This window comes from Castor canadensis, chromosome 18 (assembly GCF_047511655.1).
Source record: "Castor canadensis chromosome 18, mCasCan1.hap1v2, whole genome shotgun sequence".
Lineage (NCBI taxonomy): Eukaryota > Metazoa > Chordata > Mammalia > Rodentia > Castoridae > Castor > Castor canadensis.
The window spans coordinates 4,753,511-4,773,820 of record NC_133403.1 but is presented as its reverse complement, the minus strand read 5'-3'; the positions used below and the strand labels follow the sequence as shown (position 1 = coordinate 4,773,820).

At 37.6% G+C, this 20,310-nt stretch overlaps 1 protein-coding gene across 3 annotated transcripts in view; it reads left to right on the top strand.

Moving 5' to 3' along the window:
• The window catches only part of LOC109675040 (solute carrier family 5 member 4-like), an 82,522-nt gene extending 62,472 nt beyond the window's left edge, over positions 1-20,050 (top strand). The window contains exons 12-15 of one of the 3 annotated variants that reach the window (XM_020151872.2): positions 12,259-12,427; positions 14,711-14,926; positions 17,166-17,268; positions 19,820-20,050. In XM_020151872.2, the coding sequence (XP_020007461.2) occupies positions 12,259-12,427; positions 14,711-14,926; positions 17,166-17,268; positions 19,820-20,034 (703 nt within the window). In that variant the 3' untranslated portion in view covers positions 20,035-20,050. Of the gene's footprint in view, positions 1-12,258; positions 12,428-14,710; positions 14,927-17,165; positions 17,269-19,795 lie in introns of all 3 variants that reach the window. The other 2 variants (XM_020151874.2, XM_020151873.2) reach the window with 2 other exon arrangements.
• The last annotated feature ends 260 nt before the right edge of the window (positions 20,051-20,310 follow it).

Below are 20,310 nucleotides of genomic sequence, written 5' to 3'. Positions count from 1 at the left end.
CCTTTGAAAAAGCTCTGTTCAGTTCATTTGCCCATTTCCATATTCGGTCATTGATTTGGGAGGGAAGTTTAGTTTTTTGAGCTCCGTTTATTCTGGTTATTCATCCTTTGTGTGATGTATACCTAGCAAAGATTTGCTCCCACTCTGTGTGTGGATGGCTTCTTCAATTTAGAAACCACTTCTTTTGCTGTGCATAAATGTTTAATTTCATGTAGTCTCATTTGTCGATCCTTCCTCTTAGTTGTTGCATCACTTAAGTTCTATTGAGGAAGTCCTTGGCTATGCCTATTGCTTCCAATATATTCCCTGATCGTTCCTGTACTAGCTTCAAGGCTTCAGTTCTGTTATTGAGGTACATAATGCACTTAGAATTGATACTTGTACAGGGTGACAGGCATGGATCTAGTTTCAGTTTTCTGCAGGCAGGTATCCAGTTTTCCCAGCAACATTTGTTGAAGAGCCTGTCTTGTCTCCATCGTATGTTTTTGGCGATTTTGTCAAAAATTGGATGGGCATAGCTGCATGGATTCATATTCGGGTCCTCTATTCTGTTCCACTGGCCTTTGTATCTGTTTTTGTTCCAGTACCATGTTGTTTTTATTGCTATGGCTCTGTAGTACATTTTAGAGTTAGGTAATGTAATACCTCCAGAGTTGCTCGTTTTGCTCAGTATTGCCTTATCTCTGGCAGTCTTTTCTGTGTCCAAATGAACTTTAGGATTGATTTTTCAATCTCTGTGATGAATGTCATTGGGATTTTCATGGGAATTGCATTGAACATGTAGATTGCTTTTGGTAGTATAGCTATTTTTACTATGTTGATTCTACCAATCCATGAGCATGGGAGATCTTTCCATCTTCTGTAGTCTTCAATTTCTTTCTTCAGTGGTTTGTAGTTTTCCTTGCAGAGGTCATCCATATCCTCTGTTAAGTTTATTCTGAGGTATTTGATTTTTTTTGAGGCTATTGTAAACGGAATTGTATTCCTATATTCTCAATCTGTTTATTGTTGATATATAGAAAAGCTACTGACTTTTTAAATTGATGTTGCATCATGCTACTTTGCTGAAGCTGTTTATAGTGTCTAGGAGTTTTTTGGTGGAGTTTTTCGGGTCTTTTGTGTATAAAATCATGTCATCTGCAAATAGGGATAATTTGACTTCTTCCTTACCTATTTGTATTCCTTTTCTTCCTTCCTGTCTATTGCTCTAGCTAGGAATTCCAAGAGTATGTTGAAGAGTAGTGGGGAGAGTGGGCACCCTTGACTCATTCCTGACCTTAGTGGAAATGGTTTTAGTTTTTCCCCACTAAGGATGATGCTTGCTATGGGTTTATGATGCCTTCATTATGTTGAGATACATTCCTTCTATTTCTAGTTTCATCCAGAGCTTTTATCATTAAAGTATGTTGGATTTTATCAAAAGCTTTTTCTGCATCTATTGAGATGATCAAGTGATTTTTCTCTTTGCTTCTGTTAATATGCTGTATTACATTTAATGATTTGTGTATGTTGAACCACCCCTCCATCCCTGGGATGAAGCTCACTTGGTTGTGGTGTATGATCTTTCTGAGATACTGTTGAATTCGGATTGTCATTATTTTATTGAGGATTTTTGCATCTATGTTCATTAGAAAAATTGGCCTGTAATTTTCTTTTTTGTTGTGTTGTTGTATCCTTCTCTTGTGAAATACATATGGAAATACAAAAGACCTTGAATAGCCAAAGCAATTGTGAGCAAAAAGTCCAATGCTAGGAGCATCACAGTACCTGACTTCAAACTATACTACAGAGCCATAACAATAAAAACGCACATTATTGGCACAAAACAGAAGGACAATCAATTGATTAGAATAGAAGACTCAGACATAGAACTGCCATATGATTCAGTAATACCATTCTGGGCATCTACCCAAAAGAATGTAAGACAGGATAGAGTAGACACACCTGTGCACTGATGATCATTACAGTGCTATTCACAATAGCCAAGCTCTGGAAACAACCCAGATGAATGGATCAAGAAATTTTGGCATATATACTTAGTGGAGTATTAGTCATAAGGAATAATGACATGTGGTTTGAAGGTAAATGGATGCAATTGTATGACATCATGTTAAGTGAAGTTAGCCAGGATTGTAAACATTGGAATTTTGATGGGGATTGTGTTGAACATGTAGATTGCTTTTGGTAGTATGGCCATTTTCACAATGTTGATTCTACCAATCCAGAGCATTGAAGGTCTTTCCATATTCTGATGTTTTCTTTGATTTCTCTCTTCAGTGGTCTATAGTTCTCATTAAAAAGGTCTTTGGTTTCTTTCATTAAATTTATTCCAGGGTACTTTTGTTGTTTTGAGGCTATTGCAAATGGGATCATTTCCCTGATTTCTTTTTCAGTCTGTTCATTATTGGTATATAGAAAGGCTACTGATTTCTGTATGTAAATTTTGTATACTGCTACTTTGCCAAAAGAGTTTATAAGTTCTAATAATTTTATTAGAGTTTTTGGACTCTCTTAGACATAGGATCATATCATCTGCAAACAGGGATAGTTTAATTTCTTTCTTGCCTATTTTGATCCCTTTCACTTCTTGTGCTTGTCTTACTGCTCTAGGTAGGAATTTCAAAACTATATTGAATAGAGTAGAGAAAAAAGACCAACCTGTCTCATTCCTGACTTTAAGGGGAATGGTTTCAGTTGTTCTCCATTTAGTATAACATTGGCTATTAGTTCATCATATAGTCTTTATTATGTTGAAGACCATTCCTTCTATTCCTAGTTTCTTTGGAGCTTTCATCATGAAAGTGTGCTAAATTTTGACAAAGGCTTTTTCTGCATCTATTGAGAGGGTCATGTAGTTTTTGCCTTGCTTCTGTTTATATACTGTATTATGTTTATGGATTTGCTTATGTTGAATTATCCTTGCATCCCTGGAATGAAACTGGCTTGGTCATGGTGTATGATCTTTTTGATGTGTTAATGAATTCTGCTTGCCAGTATTTTGTTGAGAATCTTTGCATAGATATTCATCGAAGATACTGGTCTATAATTCTCTTTTCCGGTTACATCTTTATTGGGTTTTGGAATAAGCTTTTGTGTTTCTTCTTTGAAGTCATTAATCATTTTTACTATTTTTTTGGAATTTATTATTTGATATTGTTACATGCCGGTTTGAGGTGTTGTGGGCCAGTATTGAGGGTCCTTGCCTTCACAGGCCAGAGAACTGACTTTTGAGGCAGCTGACTGATGAGCCAAAGCAGGTATATGAAATAGGATTTATTAAAGAGAAAGGAAAGGCTACAGCTAGAGAAATGCAGTGAAGCCTGGAAAATGGCAGCTCACTGCTCAGGTGAAGGCTGGGGTTTTTATGGATGTTTTAACTCTGGGTTTGGGTAAGGGTTAGGTGGGCTACTTTCATTGGCCATGGATTCACAGGCTTTCTTAGGTGAACTGGTTTGTTTGCCCCTTATTGGGTGGGGAACAATCTTAAGAACATTTTGCTTATCAGCCCTGTGGCAGATCTAGAGATCCTGCATCCCCTCTAGAAGAGTGCAGGAATGCAGGTTTATAACTCCTTCTCAGGATGCAGGAGTCATAGTGCTCTCCATGGGGGGATGAGATACTCACTCATCTGCCTTAAGTCTCCCAACAGTATCTCTTCCTCCAGGCAGGTGTTTAGATCCTTAGTGGTAGAATTGGTTTGTGAGGAAGAGTAGGTGTCTTGCTGTTTCATTCTGCATTGAGATTTATGAATCTGGAATTGTTTTTGGTTAGGTTATTGATCCCATGTGCTCCTATAATTGGGAGTTTGAGTTTTTTCTCCTGAAATTCCTGAGAGAGGGGTGTGCTGGAAATGTTACACCTTGAGTGGTTCTTATTGTGGTGCAGATTACCTCTTTTCTCCCTCAGTGAGGGGCCTGGAGTTCCCACTCTTTGATTGGGATGCAGGGACTCTCCTGCAGACACACTGGGAAGCTCTGGGTCTCTGTGTGCTGTGGGGGGTAGGACTCCTAGCACCAGCAGAGTGGTGGATTGCCACTCAGTGGAAAAGCTGGGATTCCAGCTCTTGAACAGGAAAGACATGATTCTCCTGCAGGGAGGCACACACAGTGTGAAGTGCTGGACTTCTGTGTACCTTGGGGAAGCTGCCTTCAGAGTAGCAGTTTACAGCTTTCCTCTCCTTGGTGGGGAATCTGGTGTTATTGCTCTTTATCAGGGGGAGTTAGGGCTCTGTAGCTGTCAGGGACAGAGGGAGAACTGGACCTTTGTGTACCTTGGGAGGCAGGCTTTCTGGTGCCACTCACTGAGTAGAAGGATACAGCTTTCCTCCCCTCAGCGGGGAATCTGGTGTTTTTGCTCTTTAACAGAGGAGCAGTGGCTCTCCTGTAGTCAGGAACATTGGGAAGTGCTAGGCCTTTTTGTGCCTTAGAAAAGCAAGTCTCCTGGCACCCACAGAATGACAGATTAGCACTCAGTTAATCTGTCCAACTCAGAGTTGGATGCCTGCTCTTTGATGGAGCAGTGGGGCCTCTTCCACAGGAAGGCTTGGTGGTTAGCACTAGGTCTCCATGCATGTGGGCATGGATGCCTCCTGATGCCAGCAGAATAGCAAAGTGTGCATCCTGGGGTTCACTTGCAAGTGTGGCAGTGGGCTCCTGGCACTTAGTAGCAAGTTAAGGGTGCCCATGGGGCAGCAAAGCTAGCAGGCTTGAATCATCTGGTGCCCACAAAACAGTGGAGGCCCTCAGGTCTACTTGTGTTGGGGCGTGGGCTTCCAGGAGCCACAGCAGCTGCTGCAGGCATGAGGGAACCAAGCCTAAGGAAGCAAGAGCCCTGGGGCCTGCTTGCCAGTGTTGGCTACCAGGAGCTATGGCAGCTACCACAGACATGGGGGAACCAAGCCTGCAGGCAGTGGGAGTTCTGGGGCCTGACTGTAGGCAGAGGCTTCTGGGAGTACAGTGCAGTAGCACTGCTTTTGGCATGGGGGAACCAAGCCCACTGCCTTGCACCTTGTTACCCGTGGAGCAGCGGGATCCATGGGTCCTGCTTATACAGGGGTGCCAGTTCCCCTGGAATTTCAGGGTGAAGGTATCAGATTAGATTGTGTTGTGTAGAGCTCCAAGTTCCTGTGTGTGCTAGGAAGCAAGACTTACTGATGAGCACCAAGAAATGGAACCTGGAGCCGTGTGGAGACTTCAGGGAAAAGGATAATCAGGAGGATTGAGCTGCAAGTCATTCTTTCCATTCTTCCCATGGTTAGTTGCTTCTCTATTTGTAGATTCAGAGAGGGCGTTGTTTCTGCTGGTTATGGGACCCGTGGGTGCCCTTTGGGGTCCTCTGATCTTTTTTCAGGATAGTTAAGTTGCTGCTGTGCTATAGGGATGTCAAAAATCTCCATCTTGCTTAATCTTCTCCCTTGAGTCTTTTGTCTAAGGACTCCAGTTTTTTCATTAATATATATTTTGTCTTTGAGCCCTAAAATTCTGTCTTTCACTTTGTCTAGTCTGCTGGAGTAGCTCTCAACTGTATTTTTTATTTGATTTAAGGAACTTTTTATTTCCAGGATTTCTGCTTGATTCTTTTTTCTAAAGTCTTCCACGTCTTTGTTAAACTACTCTTTCATATCTTGTGTGGTCATCTTTATTTCATTTATCTCTTTTTCACAAACTTCTTAGTTTCATTTTGGAGTTTGCTGAAGTCCTCTCTAAGTTCATTTAGTTGTTTCTGAGTCTTCTCAAGTTTTTATTTGTGCTATCTGGATATTGTTTGAGTTTATTTATGTCTGTTACTGCACTGAGCATGTACTCTTGTTAGATAAACATAACGTGTGTGTGCATATCTTTTCCTCACTGACTTAAAGTTTAGTAGTTCTGAATTGAAAGCAATGTGCGATGAAATTTTACAAGAAAAGAAATTGATTGGGCTCTTGCAAAAAATAACCAAATTAATAATAACAATTTTAAATTCTTGGTAATATTCTTCTATGCACTTTATCCTGAAAATGTGTCAATGTGTGTATGTGGCTTACCATTTGGAGCTTATTTTAAACCTTTGCAATTAGTTGGAAGAGAAACTGGAATCTCTCCCTTCCCCATGGCTCACACATTGACTGAGGTAATATGGAATCCCAGCCTCAGTAACTCCAGTAAAGACACTCTCAGCACAGTAAATAAGTGCAAGATCTATGAAGACTAGTTTGGGGGATTCTGATATGTTTCCCATCAAGTTTGTGTCAAGAGAAATTGAACATATTATTTAAAAGATTGTGCACTGCAGTGAAGTAGCAATACCTTTAACATATTAAACACTTGGAAGAAAAACCCAAACACCTCTTTTGGCCCAGAGAGAGAGAGAGACCTCATTTGATTCTTAACAAATGCAGTAATAGATGGGAATAGTAGTGTCTTTCTGTTTCTTAGTAGAGAAGGTGTTGGTCTGGAATTTGTGAGGCCCAAGATGCAGTAGTCCCGCTACTAGGTGCGTGATTATAGGCGCAAATCCTGTTTAAGTTTTGATGATAAGTTAAGGCTGTTTCTTCTCCTGCTTTAGCTATGCCTACAACACAAGCATGAAAAAACACATATTTCTGTAAATTCCTGCATCATGGTATTTATTCCTTTTTGGGGAAAATAAACAAGTGATAAACACATGGTACATCACATGACCAGAAATGTTAGCCATAATTTTAAAGCAGGATGAACAGACAGTAGCAAGTTAATCCAGGTGCTCAGGGAATCCTCCTGAAGAGGAAGCATTTGAGCAAAATCCTAAAAGAAGTGTACCAGTGGGAGGGTGGAGAGCATAAAGAAAGGGTGAATCAGAGTGACTGTGGTGGATGTATTTTGTATTCGTATGAAAATAGGATAATGAAATCTGTTGAAATTGTTCTAAGAGTGTGGGAGGGAAAAGAACAAGAATGATGTGGGGGTAAATCTAACTAAGATACATTGGAAGCACATATGTAAAAATCACAAAGTATCTCTCTGTACCACTGTTACACACTAATTAAAGAAAAGAAAAAAAGAAGTGGGAAAGCACCCTTCCCAAGCCTGTCTGGGGAAGGAATTCTAAGTAATTCATTCCTGTGCCTATAATTCTTTCAATATTCAAATTGATTTAACCTAAGAATATTTTAGCCAATTCTTCCACCTGCTGGAATGCTCAAGTAGGGGGGCACATATATTGCCATTTCACACCATGTTCTACAGCACTCAGGAACACAGGCTGTATGATATCCTGTCTGACAATCCCTCAGATAAATGCCCAGGAATAGTATTGCTGGAAAATATGATAGTTGTACCTTTAGTTTAGTTTGTAAGGAACCTCCATACTGCCTTCAGCGGCGGTTGTGCTAACTTACATTTGCCACACTCTAGGGTTTCCACACTTGCTATTCCTTCTTTCTGCAGTGCTCATTCTCCACCAAAAGTGTACAAGAGTTCCTTTTCCCCCACATCCTTGCCAACATTTCTTGATGCTTATGTTCTTGATGATAGCCATTCTGACATGAATGAAGTAATATCTTAATGTTGTTTTGATTTGCATTTACTTTACAGCCAGGGATGCTGAGCATTTATTTAAAGATTTTTGTTCTATGTAGAATTGATATTAGTACCAGGTGAAAGACAGATATCTAGTTTCATATTCTGCATGCAGATTTCTACTTTTCCCAGCACAATTTGATGAAGAGGCTTTCTTTTATCCAACATGTTTTTGGTACCTTTGTCAAAAATCAGATGAGTGTAGCTGTCTGGGTCTTCTATTGTTACATGAGTCTTCATGTCTGTTTTTTGTGCTGATACCATGCTGTTTTTATTGCTATGGCTCTATAGTATAGTTACAAGTCAGATATTGTGATACCTTCACCATTGCACTTTTTTTCTCAGGATTGCTTTACCTATTTGAGGTCTGTTGTGCTTCCACATGAATATTAGGATTGATTTTCTACCTCTATGAAGAATGTCATTGGAATTTTGATGGGGAATGTTTTGAAAATATAGATTGCTTTTGGTAGTATAACTATTTTTACAAAGTTGATTCTGTTGATCCATTAGCCTGAGCATTCTTTCCATCTTCAGATATCATCTCTAATTTCCTTCACCAATTACTTATAGTTTTTATTGTAGATGTCTTTTACCTCCTTCATTGAATTTGTTCCTCGGTATTTAATTTTTGAGGCTATTGTAAATAGGATTGTTTTCCTGATTTATTTCTCAGTCTGTTCATGGTGTTACATAGAAAAGTTACTGATTTTTGTATATTGATTTGATATCCCTCTACTTTGCTGAAAGTGTTTGCAATGTCTATAAAGTTTTTTGGTGGAGTTTGTATGGTCTTTAAGGTATAAGATCGTACCATCTGCAAATAAGGACAATTTGACTTCTTTCTCTCTAATTGAATACACTTATTTCTGCCTCCTGGCTTGTTACTCTGGCTAAGAACTCCAAAACCATATTGAGTAAGAGTGGGGAAAGTAGACACAATTGTTTAATTCCTGACTTAGAGGAAATGGTTTCAGTTTTTCCCCATTTATTTGTCATAGATAGCCTTCATTATTTTGAGGTTCATTCCTTCTATTCCAAGTTTTTTAAGAGCTTTTATCAGAAAAAACTTTTGAATCTTGTCAAAAGCATTTTCTGCATCAATTGAGATGATCATGTGATTTTTCCGTGATTCTGAGTATATGTTACCTTACATTTATCTATTTGTGTATGCAGAGACATTCCAGCTTCCTTGGAATGACATCAAATTGATCACGATGTCTGATCTTTTTTATACATTGTTGAATTCAGTTCGCCAGTGTTTTTTTGAGAATTTTAGTTCTTTAAATGTCTAGTAGAATTCAGTAGTGAATCCATCAGGTCCTGGGCTTTTCTTTTCTGGGAGACTCTATTACTGCTTCTATTTCGTTGTTATGAATCTACTAGGTTCAAAATTATTTTCTTTCAGCACTTAAAATGCTTCGTTCCCTTCCCTCCTTGCTTTTAAGGTTTCTGTTAAGAAATCTGCTATTATTCTGATGAGTTTGCCACTACAGGTGACATAATTTCTCCATTGAGGTTTTCAGTATTCTTTTCCAGTTGTCTGGGTGCTCAATGTTATAACTATAATATGCTGTGAAGAGTTTCTATTTTGGTCACGGTGGTTTAGAGTCCTGCAGGCCTTCCATACCTAGATGGGCATCTCTTTCTCAAGATTTGGGAAGTTTACTGTTATTTTATTGAATTTGTTTCCTATGCCTTTAGTTTGTGCCTCTTCTTCAATGTCCATGATTCATAGATTTGATCTTTTCATTGAGTCCCAGATTTGAGTTATTGAGTTACATATTCTATTCATATTTCTTCATTTTTTTATATAGTCATCTGTTTTTTTCTATCATTTCTAGAGGTTCATTTTGAGGATTTTTGAAGATTTCTATATCTTTATTGAATTATTCTTTCATGTCTTGCATTGTCTTCCTTATTCCATTTAGCTGTTTATTCATGTTCTCATTGATTTCATTGACTTGTTTTTGTATGTCATATTTCATCTCATTGATCATTTTTATCATTCTTTTGAGTTTGGAAATTGAGATTCCATTCCCTTTATTAGCCATCAGATCCTTTGTGTAGTTGTTGACCTTTCAAGGAGTTGTATTTCCATGGTTTTTCATATTTCATGTCTCTAATTTGAGATTTGGTTATCTGCAGTCAATTAGTTAGTGGGGGTTTTGAGTCACCTAAAGTCTTTCCTTGAATTATTTTCTATCTTCTGGCAGAAATGGTTAGTGACTAGGTTGTTGTGCTGTTTCTGACCACTGGCCCAAGGTATAACCTAGCAATAACAAGTTCACCAACTTAATACCAAACCAGACATTTACATGAAGCAGACCATTGGCAGTATGGTCTAACTGATCATGTTATACATAAAGGGGACTAGTGTTCTTATATGGTACAGTAGGGGGTTAGAAAACTAAAATTTGTTTGCATGGAAGGGTGATGAGAAGGAGAGTAAGATATGAGAACTGTAGGTAAATAAAGCTCTAGATCTGTAAAGACACAGTTCAATTGTTGTGGAAAATGGTGCTATTGCCAGGGATTGCAAATGGATAGAAAGGTTGTGAGTCATGTAAGTAGGAGGTAGACTAAACCATCAGCTGAATGGCTTTCAAATAAGAGATAGGAAAAGTAGAAAAAGGAAAGGAAATGAAAAAGTGAGGAGAAAGTATTGGCAATATATGAGGGTTAGACAAAGTAATTCAGTAGTTCTTCCTTATTGAGGAGAAGAGTAGATATTTTCTGTGCTCTATTACAACACTGATGCTTCACTGGAATCTCTCATCCTCAGGTTTTTATCTGCATTTCTGTTGTGTTCACGCATGTATACACTCTGGGCACTGGGTTGCTAAACGTAACCTGGAATGGGGAACCTCTTATTAGGTCAATTGCTAGAGTAAGGTAGGTCAGTTCTGGGTGTTCTAGGTTGTGATTGTGGGGCAGTTGTGGGCTCTCTGAGAATTGATAGTGGGTTAGAAAGCACTCTGCCACTTTCAGATCCCATGCTTTTCCATATTCAGTGACTTTAGTGGCTTCTCTGGCTTCTCCATAATGGGTTTTTTCCCCACCTAGGCCTCCAGCACAGTGTGTCTTTTGGAGAGTGAGGGGCAAATATCTCCTGTCACTTGAGCATATGCAGGCACTGCTGGGTTGAGTGGTAGGTTAAGTGCTCTAGCTAACTTAAGCACTTAACCTACCACCTGGTTAGCTCACCTGGCAGCACCCTGCTTGTTCTGGGATAGAGATGCAGACACTTACCTCTAACTGAGGATGCAGGGCTGAGTGGCTTACTCTCATTCCTAGCCACCCAGTCTGGGAGCCCTCAGTGAGTCCATTTATCCAACAGTTTTCTTGAGGGGGGACTCACATCGGTTCCCTTAGACACCAGATTTTTGGGAGCAGATAAATTTTCTGCTGTGCACTAAACTGACCTTTGAAGAGCCTGCTGGCTTTCTGTCCCTCCTTTGATAAAGATGCTGGGCTGAGTGGCTTCAGCCCATCCATGCCAGGGTGGTCTAGGAGACTTCCATAAGTCCAGTTAGCAAAGGTTTTTCTGTGATGTCAGTTTCTGGTTACTTAGCCACCAGATTTTTGGAAGTGGGATGAATTTGTCCCTACAAGTTGAGCTAGCCTATGTGTTTACCTACTCATTTCTTCTCCCCCTTTGGATAGAGCTGGCTGGACTGAGTGCCTTCATCCCACCCCCACCAGGCAGGTCCAGGATCTTTCAAGTAGTCCACTTAATCAAAGGTTTTCTCTAAGGTCAGATTCAGCCCTCTTACGCACAAGATTTCTAGGAGTCGGATGGATTTGTTCTCATGCTCTGAGCTGGCCTGTGCATTAGCCCTCACAATTGAAAGACTTAGCTCTCCTGATGGGTTTGCTGGTTTCTGTATCTGATCTCAGTGGGGATGAAGATCATTAGGTGGTTAATGACCAGGGGCTTGGGAAAGGTGTCCTGATATGCTCTTAGCTTCTGTTCCATTTATTTTCTCATGCAGTGTAGACCTTATGAGTTGCTCTTGCAGGAAGAAAAAATAGACAGAAAAAAACAACAAAATTTAGGCAGGGACATGGAGTGGAGATCTGGGTCCTCACCAAGGCACCCACAGCCAGCTTGCACTTTTACAGGCTTACTTACAAGTTGGGAACTCTACTACAGTTTGTCCTTGTACTCCCCTGCCTTTAAGTGAATTAACTTGCTCTCCTATCCTTGCACCCACAAACCTGAGGTTTTCTTTCAGATTTGTGGAGACCCCAGGAAGTGGTGCCTGCCAGCAATCCATTGTCTTTCACTAGGATATTTCGATTCTAATCTATGCAAATTAACATCACTTCTTTCAAGCTAGAAAAAATGACAAAAATGCAAGCCTGCTTTATTTAGCATACAAATAATTACTGACTCACAAACATAGTGTGGTGTTATTTCTCATTGATATATACACATTGCATCAGAGAGATATTAATCAATTGGTAAGATTTGAGTTGACTTTATAGCAGACATTTATTCTCATAGATACATATATTATGACTAATTATAAACAAGAAATTTCTTCCTTACCATTTTCCTAAGTGATAATCGTTAGGTGTGCTGTGGGTTCATATGAGGTCAAGTAACTTGATTTTGCTTGGAACACCAATGAAAGGCCGAAGAATGAATTCAAGAAAGCACAGTGGAGGTGCCTAAAATTCTTTTAACATTTAAATCACTACTCTTTCTCAACAGGGTATTTGTCACTCTACTATTTGGTGTCAGCATTCTGTGGGTCCCATTAATCCAGAAATTTCAAAATGGACAATTATTCCATTACATGTCATCAATTTCCAGCTACTATGGGGCTCCAATTGCAGCAGCCTTCTTGCTTGCTGTCTTCTGCAAAAGAGTCAATGAACCAGTAAGTGAAAATGGAAACATCTTTTTTATGCCAGAGCAAGAAAAACAATCTTCTGCTTAGTTAGAAAAGTACATTCTGTCACCCAGGCATAGCGGGAATGCCTATAGTCTCAGCTATTTAGGAGCCTTGGCAGGAAGATAGCTACAGCCTAGGAGTTCAAGACCAGCCTGAGACACCATCTCAAAAATAAAAATGTTCTTAGGGCCAGGCATGGTGACACACACCTGTAATCTCATTGATTTAGGAGGCAATAATGAAGAAGATCATGATTTGAAGCCATCCTGAACAGTTACCAAGACCCCATCTCACAAAAATCTGGGCATGGCAGTGCAAGCTATAATCCCAAATATTCAGGAGAAGTAGGATGATCAAAGTCCAAGTGGTAGAGTGCCTGTATAGCAAGCATGAGGTTGTAAATTCAAACCCTAATCCCTCAAAAAAGAGCATTCTTTCTACCCTATGTATAAAACTCAAAGCCCATTTCAGGTTCAGTTGTAGTAAGCCACAATTTCTCATCTTCACAAAAGGTATGGGAATACATAGTGCACATTAATAAGAAAGCCTTTTCATTTCTTACAAATTATTATGTGCACTCATGCTGAGGAAAATGCATTTGGAAGGTAGAGTTCCAGAGTCCAATCATGGCATAGCCAAATTATGACCTCACACAAAGCATGTGACTCTAATATAAAAATGGTAACTCCTACCTTATGGGATTTCTGGGAGGACTGAATTAGTTGAAATATGTAAAATGCTAGAAGAAAATCTCCCATACTAGTAATGGTGCAAATATGTTATTATTGCTGATATCAAATAAATGATAGATTCTTGTGGACCATTTATGCCCACACAACATTCCCTAATTATCCCTAGGTATTAATTTTATTGCCATAATTTTAGAATGGAAAACAAGTACAGAGAGGTTAATATCAATGTGCTTGTCATATCTTACTAAGTGGGATATTTGGATTCAGACTTAATCTTTCTCCATCCAAAACTGTTATTCCTACTTTCCATGCAACACTACTTCCATAAAATGTAGCATCTGGAGCAGGAGAAGAGAGACACATATTTCTAACCAGCAGCAAGTTCTCAGAGAAATGATATGCTGTTTTCAAAAGCTTTATAGAACTCTCAGAACTACTTATCAGCCATGAAAATTGTGTATTTTATGTTATAGTTGTCTTTATCCAACAACATAAATCAAAAGTTCTAAAAGCTGAATAGAAAAAAAATTCAACAAAAAGTTCAGCTTTACTCAAAGTAAACAATACTGTTCTAGAGTTGGAAAATCAATCCTTGAGATTATGGATGTAAAATAGCTTAATGTAATCATTCCACAATATGTATATAGTAATATAAACCCATTTTACCCTTAAATATATATAATTCTTACTGCCAAATAAAATACCCAAAAATGTGTAATGGGATTTCACATCCAGCTAATAAACATACAAATTTGCAACCTCCTCTACTTTGAAAAGCTTTAGCTCAGTAATTGGATGCAATTGGAGGTCATCATGTTAAGTGAAGTCAAGCTCAGAAACACAAAGACTGCATGTTTTCTCTCATACATGGAAGATAGATCCAAACAATAAACATTACACAAAAACAAACATAATCACATACAAACTCCTATGAAGAACAAGTTAGTAACAGTGGAACTACTGTATAGAACTTGGGGAAAGAGGGAAAGGAAAAGAGAATGACAGAACATCCGTAATACCATAGAACATAACATCTGTAAAGGTAGAGGATATATGTATGTGCATTGAAAAATGTTGACAAATGGGGGGTGGGAGGTAAAGAGGTAAGGGAGAGTAATGGAAGGGGTTGAACGGATCAAAGTAAAGTATACTCACAGTGGGTATACACTGAGACACCTTTTGAACATCAATTTAAATATTAATAATGAAAAACAGGACTGTAAAATAGGTGCAGTGGGTGAGGTAGTAGTGGGAGGGGAGAGGGGGAATGAAGGAGATTAAGGTAAGGGTGTATGGTTGATGGACTTCATATATTTGTATGAAATGGAACAAAGAGACCTCTTGCAATTGCTTTAAGTGGGGTGGGAAGGAGGTGAAGGGGGAGAGATGATGGGGGCAATGTAACTCCCCCCTTGTATTATTAATGTATCCTAACAAAAACTCATAATTTAAAAAAAAAGCTTTAGCCCATGGTTAGTCATTTGTCAGTTACAACAGGTAGGGTGGTATTTATGTCTTACCTGAATAATCCCATAATCTTTTCTAAACATTGATTTTGTTCATGTTTCTTTTGCAGGGAGTATTCTGGGGTCTAATGGTTGGTCTTGTAATAGGCCTGATTCGTCTGATCACAGAGCTTGCATATGGAACAGGAAGTTGCCTGGCTCCCAGTAGTTGTCCACAGATTATCTGTGGAGTGCACTATATGTACTTTGGCCTCATTCTCTTTTGTGTGACAGCTGTGGTCATCCTGGGAATTTCCTTCCTAACAAAACCAATTCCTGATGTGCATGTGAGTGACATGTAATGTCTATAAGCTCATATTAAAATAAGAGTTCTTTTCTTTATAAAGCTGCAACTAGTATATGAGTCTAAGATCAGAGAAATCATTGCATCACTAAAGCAACAAGCTTCCTAAGAGATTTCCGCCCAGACATCTACTCAACAATTTTGCACCCAGCATGTCAACATATTTCCTTGAGGTACAACAAGTACATTCTGTGGAGGTGGACAGCCTGAAGTTGAAAGTGGCTGAAATCACTTTACCAAACACATGTCATCAGACTTCATCATTAAATACTTACATTTAGTATTAGAAGTTGAACTGAAGAACATTAGAATATGTAACATAGTTTCCAAAGAAAATATGCAAGTGTGAAACACTTATATGACAACAGAAATAAGACTAAATTACTGTTAATTTTTAAAAAGAAATTGTCTCAAGGGCTAGTGAGACCATTTGATTTATTTATATTTCAATATGCTTATTAACTTTCAAATCAGACTGTAATATCAACCATTATTTCATAGACAGTCATGATAACTACTGTGGACCTCAACTTGCAGAGTAGCAATGAGATACAGATGGGGGCAAGAATAATGAAACAAAGGCACATTAAGACAAGAATTCAAGGAGTCCAGTGAAAAGAGTTTGGGCAAAGGAAGTTAATTTAATATGAGAAATGCTACAAATAAGAACTTATGAAGCTTTGATGAGAAATCTCAGTGATAAGGTAAAAACATATTGTTTGTATATTGAAGTTAGAAGGCCAATTACAAATTCTAGTACATTGGGACAAGAAGACATGGGATAAATTAATTGATGGATTGCTTTAAAAATATGATGAATTATAAATTTATAAACCCATTGAAACTTAGAATAATTCCTTTATAAGGACTCAACACTGGTGCTTATCCATTCTGTCTGATCACGTGATGTGAGTCTATGGCAAAAAACAGTAGCATATATGCTGAAGTCTTTCCAATTTTTTTAATCAACATACAGCCTAAGAATGGAAATCTTACTTCTATTACATAACACAATTAAATTCTACCAAAGTTAGTTTAAAATAATAGTATAATTTGTGCTGGGTGCCAGTGGCTCACGCCTATAATTGTAGCCACTCCAGAGACAGAGATCAGAAGGATAGTGGTTCCAGGCCAGCCCAGGAAAAACATTTGCAAGACCCATTTCAAGAGGAAAAATTAGACATGATGGTGCACACCTGTCATCCCAGCTATGGCAGGAAGTATTAATAGAAAGACTGTAGTCCAGACTGACCCAGGCAAAAAGCAGTACCCTATCTCAAAACTAACCAAAGCAAAAATGACTGGAGGCATTGCTCAAGTAGTATAGCATCTACCTAGCATACACAAAGCCCGAGTTCAAACCCCACTAGTGCCAAAAAGATAGATAAATAAATAAATGAATAAATAAATAAAAATTTAAAATAATAGTGCATTTGATGGAAGCTTGCCAGCGAGTTAAGAAAGGCTTTAATTGTGATTGGAGCACAAGAATAGATACTATGTAAATATGATGGATCCATAACTAGACTTTAAGAAAACATTTTAAGTTAAGAAGCTCAATATTAGGCCATATGAAAGTAATCATAATTTAGCTATTAACAGTTGGATGATGGGAAACTGAGAGAATCTAGGGTATAGTACAGGTAAGACAAATCTTTGATTTTTCTGGAATCACAAATCCAGAAGTAGGATTTCCAAGAATATAATTTAAGGTTTTTAATGACTAGTAGAAGGATGAAAAACAGAAATAATTCAAAATGGTTGTGTATTTTGGTTGGAGACCTTCTTATAACCTATATGCTCCAGTGCATGTACACTAAGCATACACTAAATATCTCATGATTCCTCTCCCAGGTAAGATTCATATTTTTCATGACTGTCTGTAAAATAATTGTTGGTATTTATCTGTCTGCTTTGAAAGTTAAAACCACAATGTTTGTTGAAATATACACTAATTAAAAGCCTCATGGTACTTTAGACCATTTCTTTTCTTTAAAAAAATTAGCAAATTATTGTTATTTCTATGTCAATATAAAAGTTTAATATTTACATATTTTCTTTGGAAACTATTATATATTTTGTTGTGTTCTTCCACTCAACTCCGGATATTCAGCGTGAATACTTAGAGATGATATTTATCCATACACTAAACAAGGATCCCATTGGATCATTGCAACCACTTGCCCATCACTAATGAACTCATGTGTCTAATCTCTTGTTAGCTTTATCGCCTGTGCTGGGCTCTTCGGAACAGTACAGAAGAACGAATCGACTTAGATGAGGAAGACAAATGGCAAGAAGAAGTTGGTGATGATGCTGAAGATGGTAATGTCTGGCTTACTTTTGGTTACTTTGTTAGTATATATTAGGTGCGCAGGAGGGTTTTATCATGATATTTACATACATGCTTACAATGTATCTTAATTAGATTCAACGCCCCCTCCACCATTTTTTCCTCATCCCTCCTAAGAACACTTACAACAGTTTTCATTGTTCTATTTTCATACATGTATACGAAGGCATGGCTTGGTTTAATGGTGATGTTTTTATGCCACCAAAATCAGCTTCTGTAAAAGCTGTTATACATGTGGCAAGCTAAAACATTAAAATTGTATAGTTTCAACGACCAAGACAATGGCTTACTATATATTAAATCCATTTACTCATCTGCTTGTCCATCTATCCGTCCATCTGTCCACCCATCCATGAAACTGTGTGCCACCTGCTGAAATGGCAAATGGCAATCAGTTACAAACTCTTGTGCTACTAATCATATACTGAGCTCCACAAATCAATCTTGATTGATTATGCTGAAGCATCTAATCCCACCTCCTCTCCAATCTTATTTCTCACTATTCTCTCCCATACATCACCATTCCAGGTAAGCAGGTTTCTTCATTTTGCTACACAAAACAAAAATGTCCCTAGAATATTTGCACTTCCTGTCCAAGATAAAGAAAGATACCCACTCTTAAAACCTAGGTATGTTCAATCACACTTCCTCATGAAAATATCCCAAGGATCCATCTCTATAGCTTTTATTACCTAACATTTTTAGAACCTGTGACATGCTTTAGCATCTCTGGATACATTATTTTGAACTGCTCAGTTTGATTTGGTTAGTTCCTCCAAATTGAGGCAAAGGTCAAGAATCAATGTATTCTATTTCTTGTGTTGTTCATATAAGAGCTGCTGGGTAAAACTAGCCTAGGATTTTCCTTTCTTGTACTTTGTTTCAGTGTTAAGATCAGAAATTTATTCTCAAAGAATAAGTCAGCAAGTATCACTAGCACATGTTTTCATTTTATGGAAATATTTCAATAATATTGAAATATCACCTCTAAAATTTTAGTATTTTGCCAGTAATATTCAGACATATTATGAATGTGTGTGTGAGAAAGACCGACAGACAGACAGATACACAGATGGACAGACTAACAGAGAGACAGAGAGGGGACATGGGGGGGCATAGACAGACAAAGACCAAGAGAGACAATGAGAGAGAAACTTCTTAAATACTGATCAAATTTATATAATGGCAATAAAGGTATTAAGAGTGTCCACAGATGAATGAATCACTTCCAAAAAGTTCTATATTTCTAGAATTGTGTTCATTCAGTGCACATTTTAAGTATTTTGGCATAAGTTATTCTATTTGTTATCATTTCCTTTCTGCTACCTCTGTACTTATGTCTCCATTTTATCTCTAATGTGCTTTTTATCTGATTTCATTTTCTTCACATACCATTTTGTGTTTTGTTTCCTTTTGGTCAGCACTGGGGTTTGAACTCAGGGCCTCACACTTGCTAGACAGGCACTCTACTGCTTGAGCCACTCCAACAGCCCTTCTGATTTCTCTTTTTTCTGACTGAAGACTAGAACTAACTTTTAGATTTCTTTCTCTCTGTCATTATCCTTCTTTTTGATTTCAGTACTTTTGTTCTCATTTGTATATCCTTCCATTTATGTTGTTTATCCTATTGGATATAGATTCTAATTTAGGTTGGATATTATTTCATAAATTTTCAATCTCTTAATTTCAGCTTCTTTTAAAAGCAAAGCTCTCATGCATTTCCCTTAAAGGAAAACCTGTGTTTATCTCACATATTTATTTCCTATAATTTTGTTATCATTTATTGCTAAATATCATCTTACTTTCATTACAATTTTTCATAGACATTTGACTGTAGAAGTATGTTTTAAATTTTCCAATGGTGCAACAAAAAGCTTTGTACATATTGCTCTTTATCTATGTATCTTTATCAATGTATACCATTGAAAGATTTCAAGAAGTTTTCTGGGTTGAAAAGTTAATGCCTGTGCAGTTTTGTTGTATTCTCAAATTTTCTTCCGTAGGAGCTAAATCATGCTTTCCTATCAATAATGTGTGACAGTTCCTATTTCCACACAGATTCATTATCAACATGAAGTGAAAGCCTCAAGTTTTCCTATTGGTAGAAGACAACTGACATTTCACTGTAACTTTAATTTAATTTAAATCTCTCTTTTCTGAGTGATCTTAAGAAATATCTGTCTTTTTCTTTCAACTGCTTCTTCATCTGCCTCGGATATTTATGAGGGGTTGTTTATGGTTTTCTCTTCTCTACCTTTAGAAACCTATTATTTAATAAGGATATTAAATGCATTGTAAAATAATACATCAATGTTTTCTCCAGTTTTTAACAAGTTTTTACTTTGTTGACTGTATTTTAATCATGCAAAACTGTTTTATATAGCCAAATTTGATCTTATTTCTCATACGTTCTTCTGACACTTCTAAGTAATTGTTCTTATCCCTCATAGTCAACAGCACAAAATTGAAAAGGAGTTCTATTTCCCATCTTTTCTGAAGATTTGTTCATCTTTTTTGTTTCAGATCAGCCAGAAGAATCCCGTGGATGTTTCAGGAAGGCTTATGACATATTCTGCGGTTTGCAAAACACAGGACCTAAGCTGACCAAAGAAGAGGAAGAAGCCCTGAAGAAGAAACTCACAGACACGTCTGAGAAGCCTTTTTGGAGGACTGTAATGAACATCAATGCCATCATCCTTCTGGCTGTGGGAATATTTGCCTATGCCTACTTTGCCTGAACTCTATCTGAGCCACTACAGTATTGGTTAGGAAAAGGAGAATTTTATTGACTTTTATTTTATAGTTTATTGTGCTGCAGAAGAGGGATGACCAATTGGAAATTGCATCTAGTTAGATAAAATTTATTATCTATCATTCCTTTGTGTTAATTAGATCAAAATACTTTTTCCACCTCTATTGATATATAAATTAAAAATTAAAAATTTTTATATTTAAGTTATAAAACAAAATTGATATATGTACTCATTTTGAAATGATTACCATGATAAAGTTAA